The following is a 23,648-nucleotide window of genomic DNA, read 5'->3' on the forward strand; positions in this document are numbered from 1 at the left end:
CACAGTGATGCAAATGAATACAAATAGTATAATTTTTATTTTGAAGGCTAACCGCAAAGTCCACTATTGTGGCTAATCCTTATTGTGGCTAGCTTCACATAGATGGGTCTGACCACCATTAATCAAATTAGAACTGTTTTATAAATGAGTGTTATTTTAGATGATGACACCAAGCTACTGAAACCGATTATGTTGTTTTGCTATGTTTTTGGGGAAGAACATTGTTTGCACCCATGAGTTAGCTAGCTTTTTAATGACCAGCACTGTAGGTGTGCGAGACAACTTTACCAGCATCATAGCATACGTATCGATGAATCGTTGTGACATATGAAATACGAGTGATAGTGTAATCAATGTGTAATAACTACGTAAAAAATGTATGAAGGCGTTATATTATTATGTAACATAGTCATATTCAGGTCCTGATTGGTCAACAAACTTATTTGACATGTCAAATAGTGTTATTTGATGTGTATCTTTTTGACATGCCAAGACCCAAACGGCGTTCCATAGAAATCCTGGTTGAGAATGAAACAAATGAACAATGAAACAGCACAGCAAGTAAGTGAAAGAAATAGGTTTTGATTATGTTTTACTGGTAATGCGGACATGCGTAAATGCCAACAAAATAACTTTTTGGTCAGTGTGGTGTGTGTGTGTGTGTGTGTGTGTGTGTGTGTGTGTGTGTGTGTGTGTGTGTGTGTGTGTGTGTGTGTGTGTGTGTGTGTGTAACCTTTATTTAACTAGGCAAGTCAGTTAAGAACAAATTATTATTTACAATGACGGCCCGGAGGACACTGGGCCAATTGTGCACCGCCCTATGGGACTCCCAATCACTGCCAGATGTGATACAGCCTGGATTAGAACCAGGGACTGTAGTGACGCCTCTTGCACTGAGATGCAGTGCCTTAGACTGCTGCATCCATGTGTGTGTGTTAACTATTTAACTGTACTAGAATGCTTAAAAGGCCGCTAAAATGTTAGATATCGGTTATCGGTATCGTCTTTTTTTTTTTTACAAGTAAATATCGGATATCGGTATCTACCAAAAATGTCATATCGGTACATCACTAATTATCACTAACCTCAACCCAGTCTCTCACAGTGTTCACAGTCAGTACACTGACACCCCTATCAGATCACAGCAAAATCACACTCTACTTGAACAGAGCTTTGCTCAATCACGAGACATCAAAGCCAAAGGAACTGAATAATATTAAGAAATGCTATAGAAGGAAGGAAAGTAGTGTGGAAATCTACCAAAAAACAATTAGGCAACAACAAATTCAATCACTTCTAGACAACTTCCTGAACAAAATGTTTCACTGTAATAGTGAAGGTGTAAACAGCTTCCCTATCAAATCAAAATATTTCAAGCAGACAACTTAAGAAAATGAACAATGACAAATGGTTTGAAATTGAGAAACCTATCCAACCAAAAACATAGAGACCCAGAAACCCTGAGCCTACGCCTTCACTATGGTGAATCACTAAAACAATACAGAAATACACTACGGAAAAAGAAGGAACAGCCGATCAGAAATCAGCTCAATGTAATTGAAGAATCCATAGAATCTAACCACTTCTGGGAAAACTGGAAAACACTAAACAAACAACACGAAAAGATGTTATCTATCCAAAACAGAGATGTATGGATAAATCACTTCTCCTCCCAAAAAATCTATAACAAAGAACAAACATCAAAAACATATACATGATCAAATACCAATCTTAGAATAACCTATTAAAGACTAATAGAACCCACTGGATTCTCCAATTACATTGAATGAATTACAGGACAAAATACAAACCCACCAACCCCAAAAGGCCTGTGGGGTTAATGGTATCCTAAATGAAATGCTAAAATATACACACATCAAATTCCAATTGGCTATACTTAAACTCTTTAACATCATTATCAGCTCTGGCATATTCCCCAATATTTAGAACCAAGGACTGATCACCACAATGCACAAAAGTAGAGACAAATTTGACCCCAATAACTACCGTGGAATATGTGTCAACAGCAACCTTGGGAAAATCCTCTGTATTATCATTAACAGCAGACTCGTACATTTCCTCAGTGAAAACAATGTACTGAGTAAATGTCAAATTGGCATTTTACCAAATTACCGTACGACAGACCACGCATTCACCCTGCAAACCCTAATTGACAAACAAACAAACCAAAACAAAGGCAAAGTCTTTCATGCTTTGTTGATTTAAAAAAAAGCTTGACTCAATTTGGCATGAGGGCCTGCTATACAAATTGATGGAAAGTGGTGTTGGGGGAAAAATATACGACATTATAAAATCCATGTAAACAAACAACAAGTGTGTGGTTATAATTGGAAAAAACATTTATTTCCACAAGGCCGTGGGGTGAGACAGGGATAAAGCATAAGCCTCACCCTTTTCAACATATATATCAACGAATTGGCGAGTGCACTAGAACAGTCTGCAGCACCTGGCCTCACCCTACTAGAATCTGAAGTAAAATGTCAACTGTTTGCTGATGACCTGGTGCTTCTGTCACCAACCAAGGAGGGCCTACAGCAGCACCTAGATATTCTGCACAGATTCTGCCAGACCCGGGCCCTGACAGTTAATCTCTGTAAGACATAAATAATGATGTTCCAAAAAAGGTCCAGTCACCAGGACCACAAATACAAATTCCCTCTAGACACCGTTGCCCTAGAGCACACAAAAAACTATACATACCTCGGCCTAAACATCAGCACCACAGGTAACTTCCACAAAGCTGTGAACGATCTGAGAGAAAAGGCAAGAAGGGCCTTCTATACCATCAAAAGGAACATACAATTTAACATACCAATTAGGATCTGGCTAAAAATACTTGAATCAGTTATAGAACCCATTGCCCGTTATGGTTGTGAGGTCTGGGGTCCGCTCACCAACCAACAAAATGGGACAAAAGAATGCTGCATGCAAAAATATCCTCCATGTACAATGTAAAACACCAAATAATGCATGCAGAGAAGAATTAGGCCGATACCTGCTAATTATCAAAATCCAGAAAAGAGCTGTTAAATTCTACAACCACCTAAAAGGAAGCGATTCCCAAACCTTCCATAACAAAGCCATCACCTATAGAGAAATTAACCTGGAGAAGAGTCCTCTAAGCAAGCTGGTCATGGCACTCTGTTCACAAACACAAACAGGCCCCACAGAGCCCCAGGACAGCAACACAATTAGAACCAACCAAATCAGAGAAAACAAAAAGATAATTACTTGACACATTGGAAAGAATTTACAAAAAAACTGAGCAAACTAGAATGCTATTTGGTCCTAAACAGAGAGTACACAGTGGCAGAATACCAGACCACTGTGACTGACCCAAAATGAAGGAAATCTTTGACTATGTACAGACTCAGCCTTGCTATTGAGAAAGTCGACCGTAGGCAGACCTGGCTCTCAAGAGAAGACAGGCTATGTGCACACTGCTCACAAAATGAGGTGGAAACAGAGCTGCACTTCATAACCTCCTGCGATATGTATGACAATATTAAAGACACATATTTACCTCAGATTACACAGACCCAAAAATATATATTTTTTAACGATTTTTTGATAAACTCCCATATCTACTGGGTGAAATACCACAGTGTGTCATCACAGCAGCAAGATTTGTGACCTGTTGCCACAAGAAACTCAATTAGTTTAGCCACAGAAGATTTCCTATTCCGTTCCAAATGGCTTGTGAAGAACAAACACCATTGTAAATACAGCCCATATTTATGTTTATTTATTTTCCCCTTTGTACTTTAACTACTTGCACTTCGTTACAACACTGTATATAGACATAATATGACATTTGAAATGTATTTATTCTTTTGGAACTTGTGTAATGTTTACTGTACATTTTTTATTGTTTATTTCACTTTTTTTCTTTTCTATTTCATTTGCTTTGGCAATGTAAACATATGATAACCACGCCAATAAATTCCTTAAATTCAAATTGAATTGAGAAAAAGCGAGAGAGAGAGAGACAGAGAGGGATAGAGAAAGAAAGAGGGAGGAGGGAGAGGGGAGGAAGGAGAGGGAATAACAGGTTTAGTTCAGGATGTGAAATGAAAATGACCGTTCATATTGGACAAGTTCATGATCAGCAGTACCTTGTCAGTTTCAAAACATTTCCTCCTTTCCTGCCTACATGACCCAAGTTAGACAAGGAAGTTGAGCTGCCCTGAATTGAACAATGTTCCACAAAATTGTCAAAAAACAGAAGTGAAATGTCTGATGCAAACCATTGCTTCAGATTGCAGCTGTGCCATTACCACAGAAATGTCAAAGAATACACAAGGTTGAATTCAAGCCAGATCTCAGGATTGTGTGTGTCTCAGTTTTAGAGAGAGTAACAGAGAAAGAGTGAGAAGGGGGAGTGAGGGGAGCAGATTGTGTTTTTGTGCAGCAGCCCACACATACTGTGTGATCTCTCCCCCACAGGGGGTGCTTCCTCCCTGGCCTGGCAGAGCCCTGTACACTGGGTGGCTCTGGAACTCTCTCCAGGAAACAGATAAAGTCTAAAATTAAACAGAATACTGGAGACGGAAATAGAGAGCATTGTATTGCACATTACATTTTACACATTTACAACATGTTTTTTCCATTTGGTTTTACAGAGTTTACAATTGTCTCTTATCACTGCAAAAGCCCAGTGGTCCAGTGTGGACATTTAGCAGAATGTTCTGGTACCTGTTCTGTGGTGTGTTAGCTCTAAGCCTTCCAAACCAACATGTCAGTCCCCTGACTGTGGTAAAACCTTCTGGAGAAAAAATAAAACATTCCAATAACAAATACTAGAAAAAGCACCTCCATAACTTTAGTCATCCAACCAGTGATATCCACTCACTGATTCTCAGAACATCTTCTCAGAACATCTTGAATGGAATGACTGATATAAACCAGCTGATCTGACTAACCAAAGGCAGCGTGAGAGCTCACATTTCTCTGCCATAGATTACATTCTATAATAGGTCAGAACATAGAATTAGAATTCTACGGATGAAACCACAATAGGTTGATAAGGTCTAAAAACATTTGATGCTAATTGTGATACTGGCTGCCATTACTGCCTCTGCGCTGTCTCTCTCCCAGGGGTAAAGTCCATGACAGGGCAGCCCAGTCCAGGCAGCCAGTTATAAATAGTCACTTAGCCAACAGAGAGTCAGCCGACTTTGGACTGCTGAACAAAAAAAAAACACAAGAGGAATGCCATGACCCAGAGAGAGAGAGCGAGCGAGAGAGAGAGATAGTATAGAGAGTGCGAGCGAGCGCGAAATAGGATAGAGAGTGAGCGAGAGAGATAGGATATAGAGTGAGAGAGCGAGAGAGATAGGATAGAGAGTGAGAGAGCGCGAGAGATAGGATAGAGAGTGAGAGAGCGAGCGAGAGATAGGATAGAGAGCGAGAGCGAGCGAGAGATAGGATAGAGAACGAGAGCGAGCGAGAGAGATAGGATAGAGAGCAAGTGAGAGAGATAGGATAGAGAGTTAGAGAGCGAGCGAGAGAGATAGGATAGAGAGCGAGCACGAGAGAGCACGTGAGAGATAGGATAGAGTGAGAAAGCGAGAGATAGGATAGATAAAATAGAGAGCGAGAGAGCGAGAGGATAGATAGGATAGAGAGAGAGAGAGCGTGAGAGAGCATAGAGAATGAGAGAGCGAGCGAGAGCAAGTGAGATAGGATAGAGCGCGAGAGGATAGATAGGATAGAGAGCAAGTGAGAGCGAGAGAGAAAGAGAGTGAGAGAGAAAAAGAGTGAGAGAGAAAGAGCCACAACTGTCAGTAAGTGTCCATGATTGAGTCTTTGAATGAAGAGATTGAGATAAAACTGTCCAGTTTGAGTGTTTGTTGCAGCACGTTCCAGTCGGAAAAGCCACCCTTTGCCTTGATGACAGCTTTGCACACTCTTGGCATAGACAAACACACACAAATGTATGGTAAATAATGCAAGCAACTTTCATTTCTCTGAACAGGGGGAAAAACAACCAGTTTCACTGGGAACTCCAGGCAACAGCTCCATACAACTGGTCAGACATTGAGAACTGATACTGTATACTTGGGGTGGGATTGGTGTGGGGTGTGGGGGGGTCCGTGGGTGGCTAGTGATCATTGTATTGGATTCCTCATGTCTTACTCGTTGTTAGGAAGAATTATGGTCCAAATCAGATGATGGGTATTATATTTATTGAAGATTATATGAATCCTATATTTTAAAATGGCCAATTTGAGTACAATCAATTAGTTTAATTTCTCAGAGATCAAATTATATCTCAACAAAAATAATGTTTCAAGAATGCTAATGTTATCTGTTTCTAACTACAGAAACAACTTCAGATGGGAGGGTGTCATGGCTTGTTGAAATGACATGGAATGACCCTTGGGTAAGCTGATCCTACAGTACCGTAAATTCCGGACTATAAGCCGCAACTTTTTTCCCACGCTTTGAACCTCGCGGCTTAAACAATGACACGGCTAATATATGGATTTTTCCCGCTTTCAATTTTTTTTTATACAAAAAAACATTCTGTAACGTGCTCAGTTTTTTGGCGGCATGAAGCTTTCATTAGACCAATGAAATTGCCGAACGGGTTAAGGTCAAACAACTTTTTTGTTTACTGTTTAGATTAAATAGAGCACTCTCAAACTTCCCATCATTCTGATTACGGTAGTCATTTACGGTAGACACGGAGAAATGCATATGATGCAGCTTTCAAGTTGAAGGCGATTGATCTGGCTGTTGGAAAAGGAAATAGAGCTGCTGCACGGGAGCTTGGTCTTAATGAGTCGATGATAAGACGTTGGAAACAGCAGCGTTAGGAATTGACTCAGTGCAAAAAGACAACTAAAGCTTTCAGAGGGAAGAAAAGCAGATGGCCCGAACTAGAAAATGAGCTCGAAGACTGGGTCAACACACAGAGAACAGACGGCCGAGGTGTTGCGGCTTAAAGACACGTGCAGCTTATTTATGTTCAAAATAATATATATTTTTTAATTCAGTGGGTGTGGCTTATATTCAGTTGCGCTCAATAGTCCTAGATCTGGACAACCGACTCCAGGAGGGGACTGACTCCAGGACTGACTCCAGGAGGGGACTGACTCCAGGAGGAGACCGACTCCAGGAGGGGGACCGACTCCAGGAGGGGGACCGACTCCAGGAGGGGACTGAGAATGTGGGTCGGGGTCTTATCTGATCTCTGTTGTGGTTTATCCCATCCATGTCACATCAGATTATGACCACATGACCTGTGGTAGGATCTAGCGATGATGCAACACCATCTTTATATAGAGACAGACCTCTTTAGTTATTAATAAAACACATCAAAACAATATGTTGCCACACTGTCTCTGTCCGTAGGTCTCTTCTCATCAGCAGAAAAAGGGTAGGACGGTTTGATAGGGATCAGAACGGATTACTGATCAGACAGCTGCAGACTGGAAAGCTTTCCTTCTCTCACACTGTCACATTTACAGAACTGACAGGGAGGGGATTGGAGAGGAGAGGAAGGAAGGGGATGGGAATGGAGGCGTGGGGTGTGGGGGAGATTCGTGGGTGACTAGTAATCATTGTATTGGATTCCTCATTTCTTACTCATTGTTAGGAAGAATTATGGTCCAAATCAGATGTTAGGTACTAAATTCATCAAAAAAAGAAACGTCCCTTTTTCAGGACCCTGTCTTTCAAAGATAATTCGTAAAAATCCAAATAACTTCACAGGTCTTCATTGTAAAGGGTTTAAACACTGTTTCATAAACAATTCATGAACATGCACCTGTGGAACGGTCGTTAAGACACTAACAGCTTACAGATGGTAGGCAACTAAGGTCACAGTTATGAAAACTTAGGACACTAAAGAGGCCTTTCTACTGACTCTGAAAAACACAAAGAAAGATGCCCAGGGTCCCTGCTCATCTACGTGAACGTGCCTTAGGCATACTGCAAGGAGGCATGAGGAGTGCAGATGTGGCCAGGGCAATAAATTGCAATGTCCGTACTGTGAGACGCAAAAGACAGCACTACAGGGAGACAGGACGGACAGCTGATCGTCCTCACAGTGGCAGACCACGTGTAACAACACCTGTACAGGATCGGTACATCCGAACATCACACCTGCGGGACAGGTACAGGATGGCAACAACAACGGCCCGAGTTACACCAGGAACGCACAATCCCTCCATCAGTGCTCAGACTGTCCGCAATAGGCTGAGAGAGGCTGGACTGAGGGCTTGTAGGCCTGTTGTAAGGCAGGTCCTCACCAGACATCCCGGCAACAACATCGCCTATGGGCACAAACCCACCGTCGCTGGACCAGACAGGACTGGCAAAAAGTGTTGTTCACTGATGAATCACGGTTTTGTCTCACCAGGGATGATAGTCGGATTCTCGTTTATCGTCGAAGGAATGAGAGTTACACTGAGGCCTGTATTCTGGAACGGGATCGATTTGGAGGTGGAGGGTCCGTCATGGTCTGGGGCGGTGTGTCACAGCATCATCGGTCTGAGCTTGTTGTCATTGCAGGCAATCTCAACGCTGTGCGTTACAGGGAAGACATCATCCTCCCTCATGTGGTACCCTTCCTGCAGGCTCATCCTGACATGACCCTCCAGCATGACAATACCACCAGCCATACTGCTCGTTCTGTGCGTGATTTCCTGCAAGACAGGAATGTCAGTGTTCTGCCATGGTCAGCGAAGAGCCCGGATCTCAATCCCATTGAGCAAGTCTGGGACCTGTTGGATCGGAGGGTGAGGGCTAGGGCCATTCCCCCCATAAATGTCCGGGTTCTTCGCTGGCCATGGCAGGTGCCTTGGTGGAAGAGTGGGGTAACATCTCACAGCAAGAACTGGCAAATCTGGTGCAGTCCATGAGGAGGAGATGCACTGCAGTACTTAATGCAGCTGGTGCCCACACCAGATACTGACTGTTACATTTGATTTTGACCCCCTCTTTGTTCAGGGACACATTATTCAATTTCTGTAGTCATGTCTGTGGAACTTGTTCAGTTTATGACTCAGTTGTTGAATCTTGTTATGTTCATACAAATATGTACACATGTTAACTGGGGTATGTGGGACGCTAGCAGGGCGCCAAATTCAAAACAACAAAAATCTCATAATTCAAATTTCTGAAAAATACAACTATTATTTCCCATTTTAAAGATACACTTCTCGTTAATCCAACCACAGTGTCCGATTTCAAAAAGGCTTTACGGCGAAAGCATAACATTAGATTATATTAAAACAGCGCCTAGACAAGAAAAACCACACAGCCATTTTCCAAGCAAGGAGAGGCGTCACAAAAACCAGAACTACAGCTAAATTTAATCACTAACCTTTGATGATCTTCATCAGATGGCACTCATTGGATTTCATGTTACACAATAAATTTATGTTTTGCTCGAATAAGTTCATATTTCTATCCAAAAATCCCATTTTACATTGGCGTGTAATGTTCAGAAATGTTTTGCCTCCCAAAACTTCCGGTGAATGAGCACATCAATTTACAGAAATACTCATCATAAACGTTGATAAAATATACAACTGTTATTCAAAGAATTATAGATGCACTTCTCCTTAATGCAACCGCTGTGTCAGATTTCAAAAAAGCTTTACGGCGAAAGCAAACTGCAGTAATCTGAGTACAGCGCTCAGACATCAAAACAAGCCATACAGATACCTGCCATTTTGGAGTCAACAGAAGTCACAAATAACATTATAAATATTCACTTACCTTTGATGATCTTCATTGGAATGCACTCCCAGGAATCTCAGTTCCACAATAAATGTTTGTTTTGTTCGATAAAGTTCATCTTTATGTCCAAATACTTCCATTTTGTTCGCGCGTTCAGTCGAGTAATCCAAATGCACTGTGCTCGCACAGTAAGTTCAGACGAATAGTCTAAAAAGTTATATTACAGTTCGTAGAAACATGTCAAACGATGTATAGAATCAATCTTTAGGATGTTTTTATCATAAATCTTCCATAATATTCCAACCGGACGATTCCTTTGTCTTCAGAAATGAAAAGGAACACACCTAACTCTCACGGGAGTGCGCGTGATTGCGCTCATGTCATTTTCTCAGTCATCTGATTCCAAGCGCTCTTATTCTCTCCCCATTCACAGCAGAAGCATGAAACAACGTTCTAAAGACTGTTGACATCTAGTGGAAGCCTTAGGACGTGCAAAATGACCCCACAGACACTGTATATTGAATAGGGAATTACTTGAAAAACTACAAACCTCAGATTTCCACACTTCCTGGTTGGATCTTTTCTCAGGTCTTTGCGTGCCATATGAGTTCTGTTATACTCACAGACATCATTCAAACAGTTTTAGAAACTTCAGAGTGTTTTCTATCCAAATCAACTAATGATATGCATATCCTACCTTCTGGGCCTGAGTAGCAGGCAGTTTACTACGGGCACGCTTTTCATCCGGACGTCAAAATACTGCCCCCTACCCAAGAGAGGTTAAGTTTGCTGAAAATAAACGCAGTTGACAGTGAGAGGACGTTTCTTTTTTTGCTGAGTTTATATTTATTGAAGACTATATGAATCCTATAAATAAAAAATGGCCATTAATTTCTCAGAGATCAAATTATATTTCAGCAAAATACTTTTACAGTAATGCTAATCTTATCTAACTACAGAAACGATTTCAGAACAATCTGAGATGGTGGGTGTTGACTTCCTCTTTCTTGTTCTTTTTTAGGTGGAATGACTCCCTTCCTTAAATCCTTACCTTAATTATTAAAGGGGAAAACACAAAACAGAACATAGATCAGCGTCAACAGGAGCTTTCAGCCTCCAACTCCCTCCCTCCCTACTATTCCACCTCCCCACCCCTTCTCCAATCACCTCCTCTATCCCACGCCACCTTGCTCCCAGTAGGGCTTCCATCCACCACAGCTGTTATCGTGTAATTAAGGTCCTCTCCACTCACCATTAACCCCCCTTATTAAATGTGTGTCAGAGTCCTCTTCTGCTATCCCAGTGCTACCCCACGCTGCACTTGTCACGTCCTGGCCAGTATAAGGGTTAATTGTTATGGTAGTTTGGTCAGGACGTGGCAGAGGGTATTTGTTTTATGTGGTTCGGGGTGGTGTGTTTGTTGAAGGGCGTTTGATTTATTATTTCCGGGTTTTGGTTTATGTTCTATGTTTAGGTATTTCTATGTTTAGTCGAGTGAGTGTATTTCTATGTTAGTTAATGGGGGGGTTGGGACTCTCAATTGGAGGCAGGTGCTTCCTCGTTGCCTCTGATTGAGAGTCCTATATCTGGGTAATTGTTTGGTGTAGGTTTTGTGGGAGATTGTTCTGTGTTTAGCCGTGTGCCTTGCCAGACTGTTATTTTGTCGTAGTGTTTCAGTGTACGTGTTTGTTGTTTTCAGTTTTCCTTCTTTATTTAATAAAGAGGATGAGTACACTTATTTCTGCTGCATTTTGGTCCTCCTTTCCCAACGACAACCATGACAGCACTGAATTGCCACAGACGTTGTTAAGCAGGTACCCCTCATTAACTACCAGATTAAATATCCACTGTTCTGCTCTTAGCCTCACCTTAATATAGTACTTTCATTGCACACCAGTGTTATGGCACGCACACACACACACGCACGCACACACGTTTATACGCACATTTATATGCAATCAGGATTTAGAATAGGTTTTAGAATCAGACACTGATTGACAGACACAGACAGAGAATAGCAAATGAAATGCTCAAAGACAGCAACATCGTGTCCATCTAAAAATGTGGTCAAACTCTTCTACTGTGTATATGACTGGGAGAAACACGTCTGTCTATCTGTGTCTGTGTGTCTGTCTCTGACCAGCGATACCACCACAGTTACAATCTCTGCGCCACACTCATGTTGTCACCACTGATCTGTCATTAATCGTCATGGCAACACAGCAGGGAGCCACCAAAAAGGAGAGGACACAAAAGCTGTGTCTTCAAAGAATGAGTGTGGTAGTAGTAGTTGTAGTACAGTAGTAGTAGTAGTACAGTAGTAGTAGTAATACCGTAGTAGTACAATAGGACCTGATATTGACTTTATATGGAAAAGAGGTTTACATCTATGACAAGAGGGGGGAGAATGAGAGAGTGAGTAGACGTCTGTCCAGACAGACAGATCTGTTTCCACGATGACAGGAAACAGCACATAAAATCAATGTAGACCTGCTATAAACACCATGCAGGACATAAAATCAATGTAGACCTGCTATTTAAACACCAATAACATCAATGTAGACCTGCTATAAACACCAGGCATGACATAACATCAATGTAGACCTGCTATATAAACACCATGCAGGACATAACATCAATATAGACCTGCTATAAACACCATGCAGGACATAACATCAATATAGACCTGCTATATAAACACCACGCAGGACATAACATCAACCTGCTATATAAACACCATGCAGGACATAACATCAATATAGACCTGCTATAAACACAATGCAGGACATAACATCAATATAGACCTGCTATAAACACCAGGCAGGACATAACATCAATATAGACCTGCTATATAAACACCATGCAGGACATAACATCAATATAGACCTGCTATAAACACCATGCAGGACATAACATCAATGTAGACCTGCTATATAAACACCATGCAGGACATAACATCAATATAGACCTGCTATAAACACCATGCAGGATATAACATCAATGTAGACCTGCTATATAAATACCATGCAGGACATAACATCAATATAGACCTGCTATAAACACCATGCAGGACATAATATCAATGTAGACCTGCTATAAACACCATGCAGGACATAACATCAATATAGACCTGCTATAAACACCATGCAGGACATTACATCAACCTGCTATATAAACACCATGCAGGACATAACATCAACCTGCTATATAAACACCATGCAGGAAATAACATCAATATAGACCTGCTATAAACACCATGCAGGACATAACATCAATATAGACCTGCTATATAAACACCATGCAGGACATAACATCAATGTAGACCTGCTATATAAACACCATGCAGGACATAACATCAATATAGACCTGCTATATAAACACCATGCAGGACATAACATCAATATAGACCTGCTATATAAACACCATGCAGGACATAACATCAACCTGCTATATAAACACCATGCAGGACATAACATCAATATAGACCTGCTATAAACACCATGCAGGACATAACATCAATGTAGACCTGCTATAAACACCATGCAGGACATAACATCAATATAGACCTGCTATAAACACCATGCAGGACATTACATCAACCTGCTATATAAACACCATGCAGGACATAACATCAACCTGCTATATAAACACCATGCAGGACATAACATCAATATAGACCTGCTATAAACACCATGCAGGACATAACATCAATATAGACCTGCTATAAACACCAGGCAGGACATAACATCAACCTGCTATATAAACACCATGCAGGACATAACATCAATATAGACCTGCTATAAACACCATGCAGGACATAACATCAATATAGACCTGCTATAAACACCATGCAGGACATAACATCAATATAGACCTGCTATAAACACCATGCAGGACATAACATCAATATAGACCTGCTATAAACACCATGCAGGACATAACATCAATGTAGACCTGCTATATAAACACCATGCAGGACATAACATCAATATAGACCTGCTATAAACACCATGCAGGACATAACATCAATATAGACCTGCTATATAAACACCATGCAGGACATAACATCAACCTGCTATATAAACACCATGCAGGACATAACATCAACCTGCTATATAAACACCATGCAGGACATAACATCAATATAGACCTGCTATAAACACCATGCAGGACATAACATCAATATAGACCTGCTATAATCACCATGCAGGACATTACATCAACCTGCTATATAAACACCATGCAGGACATAACATCAACCTGCTATATAAACACCATGCAGGACATAACATCAATATAGACCTGCTATAAACACCAGGCAGGACATAACATCAACCTGCTATATAAACACCATGCAGGACATAACATCAATATAGACCTGCTATAAACACCATGCAGGACATAACATTAATATAGACCTGCTATAAACACAATGCAGGACATAACATCAATATAGACCTGCTATAAACACCATGCAGGACATAACATCAATGTAGACCTGCTATATAAATACCATGCAGGACATAACATCAATATAGACCTGCTATAAACACCATGCAGGACATAACATCAATGTAGACCTGCTATAAACACCATGCAGGACATAACATCAATATAGACCTGCTATAAACACCATGCAGGACATTACATCAACCTGCTATATAAACACCATGCAGGACATAACATCAACCTGCTATATAAACACCATGCAGGACATAACATCAATATAGACCTGCTATAAACACCATGCAGGACATAACATCAATATAGACCTGCTATATAAACACCATGCAGGACATAACATCAATGTAGACCTGCTATATAAACACCATGCAGGACATAACATCAATATAGACCTGCTATATAAACACCATGCAGGACATAACATCAATATAGACCTGCTATATAAACACCATGCAGGACATAACATCAACCTGCTATATAAACACCATGCAGGACATAACATCAATATAGACCTGCTATAAACACCATGCAGGACATAACATCAATGTAGACCTGCTATAAACACCATGCAGGACATAACATCAATATAGACCTGCTATAAACACCATGCAGGACATTACATCAACCTGCTATATAAACACCATGCAGGACATAACATCAACCTGCTATATAAACACCATGCAGGACATAACATCAATATAGACCTGCTATAAACACCATGCAGGACATAACATCAATATAGACCTGCTATAAACACCAGGCAGGACATAACATCAACCTGCTATATAAACACCATGCAGGACATAACATCAATATAGACCTGCTATAAACACCATGCAGGACATAACATCAATATAGACCTGCTATAAACACCATGCAGGACATAACATCAATATAGACCTGCTATAAACACCATGCAGGACATAACATCAATATAGACCTGCTATAAACACCATGCAGGACATAACATCAATGTAGACCTGCTATATAAACACCATGCAGGACATAACATCAATATAGACCTGCTATAAACACCATGCAGGACATAACATCAATGTAGACCTGCTATATAAATACCATGCAGGACATAACATCAATATAGACCTGCTATAAACACCATGCAGGACATAACATCAATGTAGACCTGCTATAAACACCATGCAGGACATAACATCAATATAGACCTGCTATAAACACCATGCAGGACATTACATCAACCTGCTATATAAACACCATGCAGGACATAACATCAACCTGCTATTTAAACACCATGCAGGACATAACATCAATATAGACCTGCTATAAACACCATGCAGGACATAACATCAATATAGACCTGCTATATAAACACCATGTAGGACATAACATCAATGTAGACCTGCTATATAAACACCATGCAGGACATAACATCAATATAGACCTGCTATATAAACACCATGCAGGACATAACATCAATATAGACCTGCTATATAAACACCATGCAGGACATAACATCAACCTGCTATATAAACACCATGCAGGACATAACATCAATATAGACCTGCTATAAACACCATGCAGGACATAACATCAATGTAGACCTGCTATAAACACCATGCAGGACATAACATCAATATAGACCTGCTATAAACACCATGCAGGACATTACATCAACCTGCTATATAAACACCATGCAGGACATAACATCAACCTGCTATATAAACACCATGCAGGACATAACATCAATATAGACCTGCTATAAACACCATGCAGGTCATAACATCAATATAGACCTGCTATAAACACCAGGCAGGACATAACATCAACCTGCTATATAAACACCATGCAGGACATAACATCAATATAGACCTGCTATAAACACCATGCAGGACATAACATCAATATAGACCTGCTATAAACACCATGCAGGACATAACATCAATATAGACCTGCTATAAACACCATGCAGGACATAACATCAATATAGACCTGCTATAAACACCATGCAGGACATAACATCAATGTAGACCTGCTATATAAACACCATGCAGGACATAACATCAATATAGACCTGCTATAAACACCATGCAGGACATAACATCAATGTAGACCTGCTATAAACCGGCGGAGAAGAGGCAATCGGATTGGACTTCTAGTCCGACTCAGGAGGCGTGCACACCATCCTCCGCTTTTGAGTATATTACTTGCTAATGTTCAGTCCATGGACAAAGTAGACGAGCTCAGGACAAGGATCTCCTTCCAGAGAGACATCAGGGACTGAAACATACTCTGTTTCACAGAATCATGGCTCTCTCCGGATATATTGCCCCCATCCATACAGCCAGCTGGGTTCTCAGTACATTGCGCAAACAGGAATAAAGAACTCTCCGGGAAGAAGAAAGGCAGAAGTGTATATTTCATGATTAACTACTCATGGTGTGATTATGATAACGTACAGAAACTCAAATCCTTTTTTTCACCCAACCTAGAATACCTCACTATCAAATGCAAACCGTATTACCTCCCAAATGAATTCTCTTCGGTTATAGTTACAGCCTTGTATATTCCCCCTCAAGCCGATACCACGATGGCCCTCAAGGAACAACAGTGGACTTTATGCAAACTGAAAACCACATATCCTGAGACCAGATGTATTGTAGCTGGGATTTTAACAAAGCAAATTTGAGAAAAACGCTACCGAAGTTCTATCAACACATTGCCTGTAGTACTCTCGCTTCAAAAACTCTTAACCATTGTTACTCTCCCTTCCGGGATGGCTACAAGGCCCTCCCCCACCCTCCCTTCGGCAAATCAGATCACAACATTCTGCTCCTCCCTTCCTATAGGCAGAAACTCAAACAGGAAGTACCCGTGCTAAGGTCTATTCAACGCTGGTCTGACCAATCGGAATCCATGCTTCAAGATTGTTTTGATCACGCAGAATAAGATATGTTCCGGGTTGCCTCTGAGAATAAAACTGACGTATACACAGACACCGTGACGAAGTTCATCACTGTATAGGGGATGTTGTTCCCACCGTGACTACTAAAACCTACCCAAACCAAAAACCGTGGATAGATGTTAGCATTCGCGCAAAACTGAAAGCGCGAATCACTGCATTTAACCACGGCAAGGTGAATGGGAAAATGGTTGAATACAAACAGTGCAGTATTTCCCTCCGTAAGGCAATCAAACAAGCAAAACTTCAGTACAGAGACAAAGTGGAATTGCAATTATACAGCTCAGACATGAGACGTATGTAGCAGGGACTCCAGACAATCACAGATTACAAAGGGAAAACCAGCCATGTCGCGGACACCGACATCTTGCTCCCGGACAAGCCAAACATATCTTCGCCTGCTTTGAGGATAACACGGTGCCACCGACGCAGACCGCTACCAAAGACTGTGGGCTCTCGTTCTCCGTGGCCGACGTGAGTAAGAAATTTAAGCGTGTTAACCCTCGCAAGGCTGCCGGCCCAGAAGGCATCCTTAGCCGCGTCCTCAGAGCATGCGCAGACCAGCTGGCTGGAGTGTTTACGGACATCTTCAATCTCTCCCTATCCCAGTCTGCTGTCCCCACTTTCTTCAAGATGTCCCACCATTGTTCCTGTACCCAAGAAAGCAAAGGGTATCTGAACTAAATGACTATCGCCCCGTAGCACTTACTTCTGTCATCATGAAGTGCTTTGAGAGGCTAGTTAAGGATCATATCCCCTCCACCTTACCTGAAACCCTAGACCCACTTCAATTTGCATAATGCCCCAATAGATCCACAGACAATGCAATCACCATTGCACTACAAACTGCCCTATCCCATCTGGACAAGAGGAATACCTATGTAAGAATGCTGTTCATTGACTACAGCTCTGCGTTCAACACCATAGTACCCTCCAAGCTCATCATAAAGCTCAGGGCCCTAGGTCTAAACCCCGCCCTGTGCAACTGGGTCCTGGACTTCCTGACAGGCCGCCCCCAGGTGGTAAAGGTAGGCAACAACACTTCCACTACACTGATCCTCAACACAGCCCCCTTCTGTACTCCCTGTTCACCCATGACTGCGTGGCTACGCACGCCTTCAACTCAATCATCAAGTGCGCAGACGATACAACAGTAGTAGGCCTGATTACCAACAATGAGAAGACAGCCTACAGGGAGGAGGTGAGGGCCCTGGCGGAGTAGTGCCAGGAAAATAACCTCTCCCTTAACGTCAACAAAACGAAGGAGCTGATCATGGACTTCAGGAAACAGCAGAGGAAGCACACCCCATCCACATCAATGGGACAGCAGTGTAGAAGGTGGAAAGCTTCAAGTTCCTCGGCGTACATGTCACTGACAATCTGAAATGGTCCACCCACACAGACAGTGTGGTGAATAAGGCACAACAATGCTTCTTCAACCTCAGGAGGCTGAAGAAATTTGGCTTGGCCCCTAAAACCCCCACAAACTTTTACAGATGCACAATTGAGAGCATCTTGTCGGACTGTATCACTGCCTGGTACGGCAAATGCACCGCCCGCAACCGCAGGGCTCTACAGAGGGTTCCTTTCCTTGCAAATAGTCAGGGGAGCCATTTGACTAGATGTTCAGGAGTCTTATGGCATGGGGGTAGAAGCTGTTTAGAAGCCTCTTGGACCAAGACTTGGCGCTCCGGTACCGCTTACCGTGCGGTTGCAGAGAGAACCGTCTAGGACTAGGGTGGCTGGAGTCTTTGACACTTTTTAGGGACTTCCTCTGACACCGCCTGGTATAGAGGTACTGGATGGCAGGAAGCTTGGCCCCAGTGATGTACTGGGCCATTCGCACTACCCTCTGTAGTGCCTTGCGGTCAGAGGCTGAGCAGTTGGGATACCAGGCAGTGATGCAACCAGTCAGGATGCTCTCAATGGTGCAGCTGTAGAACCTGAGGTTCTACACCATTGTCTTGATCACGTTGAGAGAGAGGTTGTTGTCCTGGCACCACACAGCCAGGTCTCTGACCTCCTCCCTATAGGCTGTCTTGTCGGTGATAAGGCCTACTACTGTTGTGTCATTGGTAAATTTAATGATGGTGTTGTAGTCGTGCCTGCCCGTGCAGTCATGAGTGAACAGGGAGTACAGGAGGGGACTGAGCACGCACCGCTGAGGGGCCCCTGTGTTGAGGATCAGCGTGGCGGATGTGTTGTTACCTACCCTTACCACCTTGGGGCGGCCCGTCAGGAAGTCCAGGATCCAGTTGCAGAGGGAGGTGTTTAGTCCCAGGGTCCTTAGCTTATTGATGAGCTTTCAGGGCACTATGGTGCTGAATGCTGAGCTGTAGTCAATGAATAGCATTCTCACATAGGTGTTCCCTTTGTCCAGGTGGGAAAGGGCAGTGTGGAATGCAGTAGAGATTGCATCATCTGTGGATCTGTTGGGGCGGTATGCAAATTGGAGTGGGTCTAGAGTTTCTGGGATGATGGTGTTGATGTGAGCAATGACCAGCCTTTCAAAGCACTTCATGGTAACAGACGTGAGTGCTATGGGTTGGTAGTCATTTAGGCAGGTTACCTTAGTGTTCTTCGGCACAGGGACTCACTAGCCGTGTCACGCTCTGACCTAGGAGAGCTGTGTTTTTCTGTTTAGTTAGTTCAGGGTGTGATAAATGGGTGGGCATTCTATGTTTTTGTTTTCTATGTTTTGGCCAGGTATGGTTTCCAATCAGAGGCAGCTGTCTATCGTTGTCTCTGATTGGAAGCCATACTTAGGCAGCCTGTTTTTCCTGTGTTGGTGTGGGTAGTTGTTTTCCGTTTTGTTGGTATACCTGACGGAACTGTTGGCTGTCGTTTTGTTGTTTTTGTTTAAGTGTCATCTTTAAAGGAAAGTATGAGCACTCTACACGTTGCGCCTTGGTCCCCTTTATACGACTCACGTTACAGAACTGCTAACCATGATTGGATCAAGCGGCGTGCCCAGGAAGAAATGGACACCTGGTCCCATAAGGAGTGGACGGAAAGGAGAAACTGGACTTGGGGGCAAGTAATAGAGAGATATCGGAGCCAACCGGGGAAGAACGGGAGGCAGCCGCCCAAAAAAATGTTGGGGGGGGGCACACGGGTAGTTTGGCTGGGCCAGGACTGAGACCTGAGCCAACTCCCCGTGCTTATTGTGGTGAGCATGTGCCTGCCTCTCGCGCTCTCTCTCCAGTGCGCCTCCATAATCCAGTACGTCCTGTGCCTGCCTCTCGCGCTCTCTCTCCAGTTCGCCTCCATAGCCCAGTACGTCCTGTGCCTGCTCCTCGCACTCTCCCTCCAGTTCGCCTCCATAGCCCAGTACGGCCGGTGCCTGCTCTGAGCACCCGGTCCTCAGTGCGTCTTCCTAGTCCGGTGAGACCTGTTTCAGCTCCACGATCTAAGCCTCCAGTGATAAGCGATGGTCCGAAGCCTATAGAGATGATCCATGGCACGAAGCCTCTAGTGATGATCCATGGCCCGGAGCCTGTAGGGATGTTCCATGGCACGAAGCTTCTAGAGGTAATCCATGGCCCGGAGCCTGTAGAAATAATCCTTGGCAAAAAGCCTGAAGGGATTATAAGTGGTCCGGCGCATGTAGGGATAAACCCTGGCACGAAGCCTGTAGGAATAATCCATGGCCCGGCACCTGTAGAGGTCATCCATGGTAAGAAGCCTCCAGTGATGATCCAGGGCGCGGAACCTGTAGAGATGATCCATGGCATGGAGCCAGCAGCAACGGTCACTAGTTCGGAACCTATTATGATGCCTCCCAGTCTGGAACCTCCAGCAACGCTCCCCAGTCTGGAACCTCCAGCAACGCTCCCCAGTCTGGAGCCTCCAGCGACGCTCCTTAGCCTGGAGCCTCCAGCGACGCTCCCCAGTCCAGAGCCTCCAGCGACGCTCCCCAGTCTGGAGCCTCCAGCGACGCTCCTCAGCCTGGAGCCTCCATTTACGCTCCCCAGTCCGGAGTCTTCAGCGAGGGTCTGCAGCCCAGAGCCTTCAGCGGAGGTCTGCAGCCCAGAGTCTTCAGCGGCGGTCTGCAGCCCAGAGCCTTCAGCGGAGGTCTGTAGCCCAGAGCCTTCAGCGGAGGTCTGCAGCCCAGAGCCTTCAGCGGAGGTCTGCAGCCCAGAGCCTTCAGCGGAGGTCTGCAGCCCAGAGACTTCAGAGGCGGTCTGCAGCCCAGAGCCTCCAGCGGCTAATTTGGTATAGAGCAGACCTAATTCACTCTATTAAATTAATGAAAACAGGAACATTTTACATTTCGCTAGAAATTTAAAAGGAAATTATCTCAACAGCCCGGCCACAGCTGTAAAGTAAATAGATGCCACACTAAACCAAACAAAGCATCTGCACTCCTCCTCTCACCCTCTCCGCCACTCCTCCTCTCACCCTCTCCACCACTCCTCCTCTCCACACACACACACACAGAGACACACACACACACACACACACACACACACACACACACACACACACACAACACACTATAACACGCACTTAAACACTTACACACACACACATACACACACACAACACACACACACAACACTTAGACACTTACACACACACACAACACACTATAACACGCACTTACACTTACACACACACATAACACACGCTAACACGCACTTAGACACTTACACACACACACTAACACACACAACACACGCTAAAACACACAACACTTAGACACTAACACACACACAACACATGCTAACACACACAACACACACACACAACACTTACACACACACACAACACACTATAACACGCACTTAGACACTTACACACACACATAACCCACGCTAACACGCACTTAGACACTTACACACACACTAACACACACAACACACGCTAACACACACACAACACTTAAACACTAACACACACACACAACACACGCTAACATGCACTTAGACACACACTAACACACATGCAAAAAGAGGCCCATGACACACAGCATTACACACATTTAGTGACATCTACTCAAACAATCACTTTCACACACCGTCAAGCATCCATTCCCTACCACCGTCAAGCATCCATTCCCACCACCGTCAAGCATTCATTCCCACCATCGTCAAGCATTCATTCCCACCACCGTCAAGCATCCATTCCCACCACCGTCAAGCATCCATTCCCACCACCGTCAAGCATTCATTCCCACCACCGTCAAGCATCCATTCCCACCACCGTCAAGCATCCATTCCCACCACCGTCAAGCATCCATTCCCACCACCGTCAAGCATCCATTCCCACCACCTTCAAGCATCCATTCCCACCATCGTCAAGCATCCATTCCCACCATCGTCAAGCATCCATTCCCACCATCGTCAAGCATCCATTCCCACCATCGTCAAGCATTCATTCCCACCACCGTCAAGCATCCATTCCCACCACCGTCAAGCATCCATTCCCACCACCGTCAAGCATCCATTCCCACCACCGTCAAGCATCCATTCCCACCACCGTCAAGCATCCATTCCCACCACCGTCAAGCATCCATTCCCACCACCTTCAAGCATCCATTCCCACCACCGTCAAGCATCCATTCCCACCACCTTCAAGCATCCATTCCCACCATCGTCAAGCATTCATTCCCACCACCGTCAAGCATCCATTCCCACCACCGTCAAGCATCCATTCCCACCACGATGGCGAGCATTTGGCTTCCCTTGATAAAAAAATATATTTTTTAAATGGGCCAATCAGCGTTGAGCTAAACTGAGCGAGCTCAACTGTGAATGGTCCTGACGCACCAAAAAATAAGTGTCAAAGGAAGCCAGCTTGGACTTGGAGTGACTCCTATCAAACTCATTCAGAACATACGTCATTGACAGAAAAACTTGAATTGCTCCATCTCATTGTGTTGTTGTCGTCTGGTGGCTAGCTAGCTAGCCAAAATTGTCCCTTTCCTAAATTAGTCCTGGATGGAGATAGGGATTTGGACTTGTGGTTTCACTTAATTCTCCATATTGGCCAATGATTATAACAGCGATTCTGATCCAACCATTAATTCATACATTGTTGTGCCCCTGGCCTGAGAGGATGGAAGTTCAATATGTAGCTAGATGTAGAAGGCTAATGTTAACTAGCTAACGTTGCCCATGAATGGAAGTTAGGCTAGCGAGTAAACATTTTAGCCACGTAGCCTAGGACAACAAAAATAAAAGTGATAGACTGTTTCTTCAACAGGAAAGAGATGAGTATGGTATTGGTGTTTCTCTACAAGTCGGGTGAGTCAGCATGTTTTTCTACTTGTGCACACACACAGAAATCACAACCATGGACAGCCACATATTTAGCTGACATTGATTGGACCACATTTTTTTGGTATCTTTTAATTGTCATTGTATTAGACTAAGCTGAGGTGATTTGATGTTGAAATGTTGAAATGTTGCTGGAATAGTGGAGGCAGGCCCTGTTTTCTTTGTGACTTGTGGTAACTCTCTGTGGTTTTAAATCAATAATAGTTTAGTGGTCCCAAAATATTAACTTGCTTGACCATGCTGTAGGTCAT

General features: G+C 43.4%; 1 protein-coding gene across 8 annotated transcripts in view; it reads right to left on the reverse strand.

Annotated features, from left to right (window-relative positions):
* Positions 1 to 23,648, reverse strand: part of LOC115161253 (probable phospholipid-transporting ATPase IH) — an 87,685-nt gene that overhangs the window by 57,439 nt on the left and 6,598 nt on the right. The window contains exon 1 of one of the 8 annotated variants that reach the window (XM_029712077.1): positions 4,834 to 5,135. The exons of the other annotated variants lie outside the window; for them this stretch is intronic. Within the exon in view, the coding sequence (XP_029567937.1) occupies positions 4,834 to 4,851 (18 nt within the window). The 5' untranslated portion in view covers positions 4,852 to 5,135. Of the gene's footprint in view, positions 1 to 4,833; positions 5,136 to 23,648 lie in introns of those variants that run through there. 8 annotated transcript variants of the gene reach the window in all.

Source organism: Salmo trutta, chromosome 24, assembly GCF_901001165.1.
Source record: "Salmo trutta chromosome 24, fSalTru1.1, whole genome shotgun sequence".
Lineage (NCBI taxonomy): Eukaryota > Metazoa > Chordata > Actinopteri > Salmoniformes > Salmonidae > Salmo > Salmo trutta.